This window comes from Chanodichthys erythropterus, chromosome 23 (genome assembly GCF_024489055.1).
Source record: "Chanodichthys erythropterus isolate Z2021 chromosome 23, ASM2448905v1, whole genome shotgun sequence".
Taxonomy (NCBI): domain Eukaryota; kingdom Metazoa; phylum Chordata; class Actinopteri; order Cypriniformes; family Xenocyprididae; genus Chanodichthys; species Chanodichthys erythropterus.
The window spans coordinates 11689683-11702423 of record NC_090243.1 but is presented as its reverse complement, the minus strand read 5'-3'; the positions used below and the strand labels follow the sequence as shown (position 1 = coordinate 11702423).

Here is a 12741-nt window from a genome sequence, read left to right as displayed (position 1 = left end):
TTCATTTATTTAGATAAAATAGTATATATTTTACTATCAAAATAAATTTGACAGATTTTAGTTTTTTTATTTTTCATTTATTTAGATAAAATAGTATACAAATATTTCATTTATTTAGATAAAATAATATAAATTTTAATATCAAAATAAATAAATTTGATTTAGTTTTAAGTGTTAAAATAGTGTACATATATTGTATTAATTTACATAAAATAATATACATTTTAATATCAAAATAAATACATTTGACTGATTTAGTTGTGTTTTATTTTTCAATTATTTAGATAAAATAGTATACATTTTAATATCAAAATGAATAAATTTGATTTAGTTTTAAGTGTTAAAATAGTATACATATATTGTATTAATTTACATAAAATAGTATACATTTTAATATCAAAATAAATAAATTTGACTGATTTAGTTAAGTGTTTTGTTTTTCATTTATTTAGATAAAATAGTATACAAACATTTCATTTATTTAGATAAAATAATATACATTTTAATATCAAAATAAATAAATTTGACTGATTTAGTTGTTTTATTTTTCATTTATTTAGATAAAATAGTATACATTTTAATATCAAAATACATTTTACATATTATATTTTAAATGTTTTATTTTTCATCTATTTAGATAAAATACAATACATATATTTCATTTATTTAGATAAAATAATACAAATTTTAATATCAAAATAAATACATTTGACTGATTTAGTTAAGTGTTTTATTTTTCATTTATTTAGTATTTATTACATAATAGTATAAATAGTATGCATTTGAATGTCTAAATAAATAAAATGGCCATCAGTGCATCCCTAAAAAATAAATAAATAAATAAATAAAGGTACTTGGACTGGAAGTGAGGTCGTACCATTCCATGATGCTCTTGTGGGTGCGTATCACCGAGGTCTCTATGTCGATGGGGTGATACCTCATTCCTCTCAGCTCCATGGCTTCATCCAGAGCGCCCACTACATACAGAGCATCATGCCGCTCTGGAAACACAGAGGATGTTAGCGTCATTCTTAGACTTCAAATTAAAACCAAAAATTCAATAAACAAAGGTGCATAATTACCTCCACTTGCATCTGTAAGTTCGGTCCTGCGGAGGAAGCCCAGGTAGCCAGTACGCGCCCACACCGTCTGTGTATCTCCAAAGCTCAAGCGCGAGTTGAAGTGATCGGACTGCAGGGCCTCGTCTCCATACACCGTGAAGTAACCGCTGCCATTATGGGCACAGTGAACCCAGATCTATTGACACAAAACAGACCAAGAACACGTGAAGTCGTAAACATCCACAGATGATTTTGTCTTTACCTTTAATCCTGCAATATGAATTTACCTCCCCTAGATGGGAGTCTCCCAGCGGGCCTTTGGTTTCAGGATTGGCGATGATGATTCGAACTCCGGGTAAAATCTGGTGGAGGATGAAATTGAGATTCAGTAATGTAATAATTGAGAAATATCCAGCCAGATGCACTCAAAGAGAAAGTGTTTGCAGGTACCTTTCCAGACTCCATGAGGGGGAGACTGTGTGGGGAGCCTCGCTCGACCAGCCGCACTCTGGGCAAAAATAAGCACACTGTTGCTTTCCTGGCAAACTATCAATTACCAGCTCATAAACACAAGCGTAGACATGACTAATGTCACTTTCAAGAACAGAACCTGACACTCACGAGTAAATAAACACAAAATGATATTTCAGAATTCAGAGTGAGCAAGAGTAATACAACGCTAAAGAAAAATGCATATGCATACTGTAACAAACAAATACAGCAATCGCATATCAAACTTTTGGAAAATGATCAATATCAGCCATGAAGATTACTTGTTCCATACTTGGCCATTTTGAGCTTATCGACCAAAACCCACACCAGATTGGCTGATTATCATTAGTATTAGCACCCCCTTGTGTTACGAGTGGGCAGCATGACCAAAATCTAATTCAAAAAAAAAAAAAAAAAATGCTACATACTAATGCATCAGCACGTTTTACTAATTTGTTCCCTCATTTTAAGTGAATCAAAACGAGGGAATGAATTAGTTCATTGGCCATGATTTACTAAAACGGAGGAGCAAATTCTTAATTTGTGGCCACGATTTACTAAAATGGGAGAACAAATTCTTAATTTGTGGGAATTAATTCTTAATTCGTGACCACAAATCATAAATGTTTGTCCTCATGTCATGTGTGGGGCTCTGAAAAAATTTAATTATTAATTATTATATATTTTATTTATTATTATAATGAGAATTTCTTATTATATTTACAAAATTTTAAAGATTTCACAAAAAAGATCTTAGTTGATATCCATTAAATTAATGTAGTTTAGATATTAATTAAAAATATGTTTAACAATAAATTTTAAACATTTACTGAATTTCATTTAGTAATAATATTTTAATTTCAGTTCAGTAATCATGACATTATTTGTGGTTATTTTATTCTATTGACAGGCTTTTTTAATAGTAAGAAATAAAAAAAAATGGATTTTTATAAGGTTTTTATAAGGGTTATTTAACTAACATTAATTAAGGTGTGGGTTAAAAAAAGATGCACTGTCAAAATAATAAAGTTATATATATATATATAAAACTTTATTACTTTGACAGTGCATCTTTTTTCCATCCATCCATCTATCCATCCATCCATCCATCCATCCATCCATCTATCCATCTATCTATCCATCTATCTATCTATCTATCTATCTATCTATCTATCTATCTATCTATCTATCTATCTATCTATCTATCTATCTATCTATCTATCTATCTATCTATCTATCTATATATAGAGAGAGAGAGAGAGAGAGAGAGAGAGAGAGATGGAAATTCAACAAATAAATTGCTTATACTTCAAAAACCATGTATAATGCTGTACAATGCACACAAACCATAAAAAAATATTCATAACAAATGTATGCAAAGTCTGTCAGCACCACAAAAAAAAACTGTCTCATTATTTAACGTCTCAGTATAAAGAAAAAAGTACAGCTAATTTGTTATTATATGATAAATGATATCATTATTCCACCATTTTATCAGACATAATTCACTTTACTCTCTAAATATCACCAGCAGCATTGGCCAATATTAAACCCCTATTGTCTGATAGCTCACTCGAGTCATTTCCATTATCAGTATTTTATAGATTTCTCCACTTTCATTAAATGTCTCACCTGTCATGTCGTAGAGCTCTCATGTCCACATACACAGTAGTCGGATCTGGTCCCGATGTCCCCTGAAATGCACACCATGAAGCTGTTAACCAGGAGTCACACACTAATACAGTTTACAATATACTGTACAGAAAACTAGCTATGAGTGATTTTTCTAGGGGAAGGGTTCAACTGGTCAATTTCCTCAGAGGTAACCCACTTCAGCTGTTAACTAGTTAGTAGCAGAGCCTAGAGAACACAGACTGAAAATGGTGAAAAAGATGAGGGGTTTGGGAAAAAAAAAAGGGCGAGACAAGCAGCAAACTGAGGAAGAAACAACCCAAAATTTAAACAATCACCCAGAAAGGCACATGGTTATAAATGATGCTGTGAACGGAGGCGTTTTAGAGAGCAGAGCAAAAAATAGGAATCGTTTATGAAGCCGGGATGACAAACGTGTGGGTGTTTGTGAAGTGGAGAAAAAGACAGGCGTAGATAAAAGCTGACGGAACCTTTAAAGATCTGAATGTCTGCTTGCGGTGAAAGCGCCCCGGCATTGCAGAACTTTTTCCAATGGGTGAACAGGAGAGCATTTACCAGCGGCTTTATAAACTAAGGTCTGCCTTAAAGCTCCTGCAGACTCCCATCAGAGCTTCAATGCACCAATGCAAAACAAGCGTAATGCGATGCTTTGACCTACACAAGAAAAGTGCTGCAGATAGTGTCACAGATGGCCAAAATTGGGGCTTTTTGCCTTTGTTATAGGGTACAACAAGGATACCAGGGCAAAAAAAGCGTATTTGATTTGATTTTCATAAAAAAATAGTTGGCACAGAAACTCATCGCAGCACTTTCATTATGATTAGTTGTGTTCATTATACAGAGAAATTTGATACAATTTTAAAGCTGCAGTCCGTAACTTTTTTTTGGTTAAAAATGATCCCAAATCAATTTTTGAGCAAGTACATAACCAGCCAGTGGTCAAAATTATCTCCTTACCTTAGAGTTATTCACAACAGTAAGCTTGTAATAATGTGTTCTAATTTGAGTGGTACTGGTAGGCTTCTGCCGGAAATACAAGGTTACTGCCGTTCGTCTTTATGTTATTACATATTTCTTTATGTTGTTATACATAAAGAAGGAGTCCCAGCTAGTAGGCTACATCGTATATGAGGATGCTGCAGGTGGCGGATCATTTATAACCTTTTACCAACTAAACTTACTAATCTAAGCGATCGCTAGACATGTTATTTACTTTATGTTATTTACAGTTCCTTTTCCGGTGAAAATTGTCATTTTGGACATACTTCCAAGACATAGAATCTGTGATTCTGAAGTACAGTATCCACACTGATGTGGTGACTGACAGCAAACATTAGATTCATCCGCGCTGAGGAGCCGTGCTGATGCACAACCCACATAAGGTGATAATTCCACAAATAAATGCAATTGCAGGTTTCAAACAGAGATGGCGACAAAGAGGCACAACTTAAGGATTGCAGCTTTAAACTGTTTTTAGATTTATGTAGTAAATCAGAATTGACAAAATGACCAAATATATTTAGAAACAAAGATCTTGTTAATAATTTTCAGTTTTGTTCATAGTATTAAAATCAGCATTTTTTTAAAAAAACCCAAAGAATATGTAAAAGCATGATATTTGGGGTAAAAAGCGCCCCATTGTTGGGGCTAAAGGCACAATAATTGACCTCAAAAACACCTTGCTGACTTTTGTCTGACATTTCTCTTATTTTTTACATTTAGATTACCTTTAGATTACATAATCTAATACTCACTAGTAATTTAAATAAATATCCATATTTTATACAGTACATATGTAATTCACTTGTAGCATTTACTAGGATTGATTTTAGTTTTTAGTGTTTTATTTTTTACAAAATAGTATTGATCACACAAGCAAATTTTAATATTAGTTCATCCTTACAGCAAACAAAACCGGCTACATACCTGATTTTTTTTTTGTCACAATCCGATTTCTGAATGTCATAATATGCTTTTGACAATATATTGTGATGTACAGGATCATTCTCTCTTTATTCTTGTTCAGATTTTCATTATGTCATTGGCAACATTTTGCAAGGTCAGCAGTAGGGGTGTAACGATACCCTCGTCACGATTTGATACACATCACGATACTGAACTTATTGAGATGCTCCAAGACATAAGGTAAAAGGTTAACAACAAAAAAAAAATAACTGTTGATTAAAATGCTAAATCTGGTATTACACTGGAAGTGGAAATAATAACCCAACGCACAGGACAATGGTGACACCAGAGTGAAAATATTCATGATTCTGAAGCTGAAAATACAAATATTTACTGGTAACATAAGACATTTGGCATTATCAGAACCCACAAATATTCCCTCATTGCATTAGTATACATTATATTCAACATTATAGTAGTTTAATGTAGTACTGACACTAAAACTCTGTAAACTTGAATTTTTTCCTCACACAGTAATTTACATTTTGGGTGAACTACACAGAATACATATTGTCAGTATCCAAGATACATATTGTTGCATTTTTGTATTGCGATATAATGTGACACGATATATTGTTACACCCCTAGTCAGCAGTGAACTGACTGTCTGAGAGCATCACTTTACAGCATTTAAACTGTGCATAATGCGTCGCTCCTTTTTGATGCATTTGGGGACTGTCGACGTGAGTCATGTGAAATGGCCTTTATGGAACAATACAAATGAGAAATGAACAGACAAAATACAAACAACTGCTGCCTTTGAGTGCAAGCGACAAATGAACACTCATCATTTTGATCAAATGAACGCAATTATTTTTCACGACTGATCATTACTGAATTTGCAATGACTGTTCAACTCAATCTAAATGAGAAAATATCTGCAATTTCAGTTCACAAACATAACGGGGCCAGCAGAGGTCTCCCTGTGTCTGAAGAACAACAACTGGCTTTGTCGACAAGACACGGTCCTTGGAGACGCATTTCAGATCACTGACTCACACAGTGCCGGAGTCTGTGATATTTCATGTGTAGGCACTCATGTTCCGAACAAAGCCCCTTGTGTTTGTGATGTCACGGTAAAACAATGTGGCGGACAAGGGAGGGGAGGCACGATTCCACCTAATGGCTGTGATTATAGAGCTCTACGCTACAGGAACACTACTAATGACTGCAGCTGCACAATAACACGCAACTCTTGACCCCGGTGTAAGTCCAGGTGAGCGGCAATCTCACTGGAGGAGTGTTGGATCTCACCGCTCTGAGGGTGTCTTTCCTGTTCAAAACTAAGCAGCCCTTTAGGTCAGCCATTAGTCTGATAAATTAGTCACACTGATTCAGATGGATCCAGCCGTTTGCTTCCACTACATTAGCAAAAGCCACACACTGCAAGGATCAAGAGCCCAGCAGCCGAGGGGTAAAAAAAAAGCTTAGTCGGACCCCATTCCACACCCAATGCCAGATCGAGCGGGGAGCGTTTGGACTTCCCTACCTGATCTGCAAGCTTCCCGAGCCTGTGGGGCTACAACAGCCAGTGAGCAGATGAGAGACAGGGAGAGAGTGAGGAAAGAGGAATACAGGGTGAAGATTTGTGGATGTGACAAAGAAAGGGAATAAATGCAATATAAAAGGAGGATATAAGAACAATGTGGGGCAAAAGAAGGAAAAACAACATGCAGTGTCAAAATAATACAGATAATAAAAGGAGATATTATTGGTTGTTTATTATTTTAGCTCACCCACACGCACTTATTGACATTTGCTGACAGAAAAAAAATGGTTGAAATGTATTATTTATATATTACTTCTTATATTTTAAAATATAATCAACAATTTAATATGATTAAGTAATGTATAAATATAATTATATTTCATTTTAGTTGTTTCTTATCAGCTGATGTCACTAAGGCTGTGATATTATTATAATAGATTATATAATATTATATAATTATAATATAATTATATATATTATATAATAATATGGGAAGATTTGGTGGTTCATTTTGACTTCAGTTGAACTCAAAGTCTCATTTCTGCCCCTCCCACAACCCAGATGATAAAGAAACTGTGAGGTTGTTTAGAGTGTCTTATGATTTAATGGTCATTATGCTCTTAAATGTAAAATAATTTATCTCTCTCTACTAGTATGTAACCATGGAAACATCTGTAGTATGATAAAGTGTTGTGGTGCTTTTTGCCTGGTAACAAAAAATATCCAACATTTTTTTCATGAAAGTAATTTAAAACTGCTCTTATTGCTAAATAAACTCCAGAGTTTACAGCAGAATCTTACCATAAGAAGGTTTATTTGTGGCTGTCTGACAGTACATTAATGGACATATACTTACCAAATAAATAAATGGGCATGAAATGCTGATTATCATTTATTTTATTATATTTTGCATGATATTTTTTATTGTTTTTTTTGTTTTTTTTTTTTTTAAAGAAATCTCTTATGTTCATCAAGGCTGCATTTATTTGATCAAAAATACAGTAAAAACAGTAACACTGTGAAATAGAACTACAATTTAAAATAACTGTTTTCTTATATTTTAAAATGTAATTTATTCTTGTGATGGCAAAGCTGAATTTTCAAGCATCATTACTCCAGTCTTTAGTGTCATGTGATCCATCAGAAATCATTTCAATATGTTGATTTGCTGCTCAAGAAACATTTCTTTTATCAGTGTTGTACTGCTAAATATTTTTTGTGGAAACAGTAATAGAATTTTTTCAGGATTACTTCATGAATAGAGAGTCCAAAAAGAATAGCATTTATTTAAAACAGAAATATTTTGCAACATTTGATCAATATTTGACCACAGAATGCTGTAACTGACTAATCAGAATCAAGTATTCTAAAGAGCCGTATAATATCCCAGTCAATTGACCACTCTACTCGCAGCAGCATTGGAAAACCCTGTATCAGTTGACTAGTACTATTTGTTGACTTACTAAGTTTTGACCTGATTTTACCTCTACAACATCAGGATGCAACTCAGAGTGCAAACTAAAGGCACAGTGAAATCCTCTCGGCAAACTCTGAACACTAATCCCGGCTGCAGTCGGCTTGCTAAAACAACGCTGGGATTGGGATTACAGCCCAATCTCTGCCTTGTGTTTTCTGGTCAGCACCAGATTAATCGCTGGCACGCACACAGTCAAACGCAACTAACCTGCAGGCAGATGGCCAGGTTCACTCTACATCCAAAGGAAGTGCTGACAGCTCGCGGGTGCAGGCCCAAGTCTTTGAAGAGTTTGGAGAAGGACTGGGTGAGGGCTATCCTGGGCCTCTCCTCAGCGACCACCACACACGTCCTCACGCGAGACAGGTCAAGTCCACGGGACTGAAGGATGGGATAGAGAGAGACAGGACTTTGAATCTGAGCGATCAACCTTTAAATTTTGTCAAGTGTACAAGAACAAGAATATTTATCATCATTTAAAAAAAAAAAAAAAAACATTTCAAAGCAACATGAAACAGTATTTGCATCACATTTAACTTCTGTGACATTTCCTAGTCAAACAAAATATTCAGAGGGAAATAATGTAACACAGGATTGAATGTTTGTATAATTAATTCATTTTAAACATTTTATTTTAAAATATTTTAATTTTAAATAATTATTTCTTATCAGCTGATGTCAAGGATGTGTTATTATCAAATTAATTCAACACATAATATTCTTCTATTCATATTAATAGTTATAACTATAATCAACCAATAATATAATACAATACAATACAATACAATACAATACAATACAATACAATATAATATAATATAATATAATATAATATAATATAATATAATATAATATAATATAATATAATATAATATAATATAATATAATATAATATAATATAATATAATATAATATAATAATAAACATGCCCTAATGGATACATTTTAAGAGAAAACATTTTCCCAGTTCTACCTCATTATACCAAAAAATGTCTTTCGGTCGGGACTCATTTTTCCTCCTCATTGATTGTTGTGATGTTAATAAACTGTACTCTGCTCCAGACTGCAGTTAGTAACTATGGCAATCTCAATGACTAAATCAGAGTAAATAAAACAAGATTTTACAAGACAGGCTCGCCAGGAGGCACGGGCGGCCTTTCCTTCACTAACTCAGAACAGACGTTAATTATACACAGTCACACCTCCTGAACACAGAACACTCACACACACAAGACCACCAACAATCACCTTCTGTCACTGTTGCAAATATAACATGAAATCTAATGGAAAAAATCTTTAGAGCTTCCTCAAGAAGGAAAGGAAGCTAATGATTGACACTTTAGAGAGAATCGGGTACCTTGAGGGATTCTGTCTGTAGGCCCAACCCCTTGGTGCAAAGCTCCATGACGGAGTACGAACAGAACGTGTCTCTGACCCGGAACTGACTGACAGCCAGCAGCCACAGAGCGGGGTTCACCTCCAGCTCGGACGGGGGAATCAAGATGGACTGATGCCCTGAATACACACTTCACCCAGTGGGAAAAGACAGAGGAGAATGCAACATTACCACCACAGAACAACACAACACAAGAGCAGAGGAACCTGCCCACCCTGACAAATAAGACACATCGGGAAAACAACACATCAGTCAAGCGAGACAGGAGCTGAGTACACACTTTACACTAGAGAAGACACAGCACAGCATAAAAACACACACACTCAAGTGAACGCAGCACAAAACCAAGATTTTTCAAGGCAGCGGTCTACTCAGAAACTGGTTCAATACTTGTGTGGCTCATCAGCCTGCAGAGTGTTAAAAATACTCTGATGCTGAGCTGTACATGGATGTTTGAAATGTTATTTATCCAAATAATCAAAAGAACTGTTCTGAATTGTGAAACTTTAAAAGTAAAAATGTGGAGCTTTTGTTAAATATGGAAGCTTGATTCCACCATGAAATAAAAAAGGTACTTGCGACTTTTTATCTCACAATTCTGACCTTTTTTCTCGCAATTGCGAGTTTATATCTCTACAACATCAGGATGCAACTCAGAGTGCAAACTAAAGGCACAGTGAAATCCTCTCGGCAAACTCTGAACACTAATCCCGGCTGATATATAATAAGAATTGTGTGATATAAAGTCAGAATTGCGAGTTATAAAGTCAGAATTGCGTGATATAAAGTCAGAATTGTGAGATTTAAGGTCAGAATTGTGTGATATAAAGTCGGAATTGCGAGATATAAAGTCAGAATTGCATGATATAAAGTCAGAATTGTGATATATAAAGTCAGAATTGTGCGATGTAGTCAGAATTGCGAGATATAAAGTCAGAATTGCAAGATATAGTCAGAATTGCAAGATATAAAGTCAGAATTGTGAGATATAAAGTCAGAATTGTGAGATATAAAGTCAGAATTGCATGATATAAAGTCAGAATTGCAAGATATAGTCAGAATTGTGAGATATAAAGTCAGAATTGTGAGATATAAAGTCAGAATTGTGAGATATAAAGTCAGAATTGCGTTATATAAAGTCAGAATTGCGTGATATAAAGTCAGAATTGTGTGATACAAAGTCAGAATTGTGTGATATAAAGTCAGAATTGCATGATATAAAGTCAGAATTGCATGATATAAAGTCAGAATTGCATGATATAAAGTCAGAATTGTGAGATATAAAGTCAGAATTGCATGATATAAAGTCAGAATTGTGAGATATAAAGTCAGAATTGTGTGATATAAAGTAAGAATCGTGTGATATAAAGTTATAAAGTAATTCTGACTTTTTATCACACAATTCTGACTTTATAACTCACAAATGCGAGTTTAAATTGTATTGAAACCTGACCATTCCTTTAAAATCAACAATGAATAACACTGCAGACACAATGTGAATGAGTTCATAAAGATCATTTGTTTAAGTATAAGTTTAAATCTTGTTGTACATATTTTTCAAATTGTAAATTCAGGTGTAAACGTGCTACTCTCACCTGCAGAGGCACCAGAGGACAAAGCCGAGGCCACAGTATGGATCCAGGCAGATGGCCACCTCACGAGAGGGATACAACTCACACTGGAGCTTTATAGAGCGGCAAAAGGCACTGGTGGCTGTGTGGGACATCTGAGAAGATGTATACAAAATATATAATTATAAAATATATTTTGTTGACTTAAATGCATTTATCATCATGAGACAAGGTAGGAGTTATTTTGTGAGGACTGCAACTCCGCTGCCATGTTTGAAGTGGAAATGCTAGCAAATATAAAAGTGTCGGGTTATATAGGATTTCTAGGGGCCTGAATAGATCAGTTCTTGGTCAAAGGACAGAAGAACTACACAATACTGGGTGGACGCCGCAAACACTCATGGCTCCTATGACATAATAGCAGCTGTCTGTTCAAAACCTGGTTTTCATCTCCACACAATAAAATAGAAAAGTTCCTCTGTGCACATGACATCTGATCTTACCTACTGTAAACTGAGAGGGTTTTCAAACATTTTCTTTCCGTTTTTTTTTGTATTGGGGAAGTAAAGAGCAGGGGTTTCTCATTTCACACAAAACAAGAGAATAAATACTCACCTTTACTCCTGCAAGCATCCCAGTAGTGGAGACGCTGAAGTCCAAGTAAGCCAGCGTGTCTGGATTGGAGGGTTTGTAGAGCTGAGGGGGCTTCTTCTTTGGCAGATCATCTTGAGAACATGTTAGATATTAAATGAATGTCCAACTTTACATTTTCTAAAGAAGCCATCTGACCTTTGACCCACTCTCACCTGTGTCCAGAACAGGAGGCCACGTCCTGACGTCCACTGCGGCAGACGCCTCCTTCGACTTCAGGAGCTTGGATATGATCTGTGAGGTCATCACACATGCTGATCGGCTCACCTGGATGTAAATTCATATATTAGCGATTGTTTTTGCTTTTTTTCACAAATCATATACTACATAGAGAAGGATCTCAGGTCAACACTTACCTCCACAATCATTTTCACAGTGGGCAGGGTGGTGGCGATGTTCTGGGGGTGTGGTGGTCGAACTGTAATTGGTACACAGCCGGCATACAGGCATCCGTAAAAGGCAGCAATCAGATCTATACCTGTAAATTATAAACATGTATATATTTATGTGTAGTAAATATTTTTTATCCTAGATAAGAGGTCTCAAACTATATGGCCTCTCAAGTATCAAGCATTTTTAAGGAGGACCTATTATGCCCTTAATAGAATGCCCTAGAATAGGTTTTCATGCTTGAACATTCAAATAACACATTATTTTTTCACAAATTTTACATTGTTGCAGCACCTCTCTTCACAGTCTGTCAGTAACGCTTTGTTTAGTTCCTGTCTCGATGAAGGAAAGCGCAATGTGCTCTGATTGGTCAGCTAAATCAGTGTGTGGTGACTGGTCAAACACTTTGTGATTGTAGCGGACCTTGTGCTTTGTAACATTGCAGACCTTTTTCATGTTCAATCAGCAACATTACACACTAAAGAAAGTTAAAAATGTAAAAAAGCATAATAGCTCCTCTGTAAATAATTTCTGACCGTTATATAAAAGCCAGATTGTGATGTTTCTGGTGTCCAATCTCAGAGAATGTCAAGGAATATA

At 35.0% G+C, this 12741-nt stretch overlaps 1 protein-coding gene across 9 annotated transcripts in view; it reads right to left on the bottom strand.

Annotated features, from left to right (window-relative positions):
- The window catches only part of dip2ca (disco-interacting protein 2 homolog Ca), a 116853-nt gene that overhangs the window by 1069 nt on the left and 103043 nt on the right, over positions 1-12741 (bottom strand). For 5 of the 9 annotated variants that reach the window (XM_067377427.1, XM_067377428.1, XM_067377435.1 and 2 more), the window contains 12 exons: positions 12108-12229; positions 11907-12018; positions 11716-11825; positions 11125-11255; positions 9491-9659; positions 8345-8515; positions 6661-6690; positions 3186-3247; positions 1512-1569; positions 1349-1423; positions 1083-1257; positions 878-1001 (listed from right to left, as the gene is read on the bottom strand). In XM_067377427.1, the coding sequence (XP_067233528.1) occupies positions 878-1001; positions 1083-1257; positions 1349-1423; positions 1512-1569; positions 3186-3247; positions 6661-6690; positions 8345-8515; positions 9491-9659; positions 11125-11255; positions 11716-11825; positions 11907-12018; positions 12108-12229 (1339 nt within the window). The remainder of the gene's footprint in view (positions 1-877; positions 1002-1082; positions 1258-1348; positions 1424-1511; positions 1570-3185; positions 3248-6660; positions 6691-8344; positions 8516-9490; positions 9660-11124; positions 11256-11715; positions 11826-11906; positions 12019-12107; positions 12230-12741) is intronic. The other 4 variants (XM_067377429.1, XM_067377432.1, XM_067377436.1 and 1 more) reach the window with 1 other exon arrangement.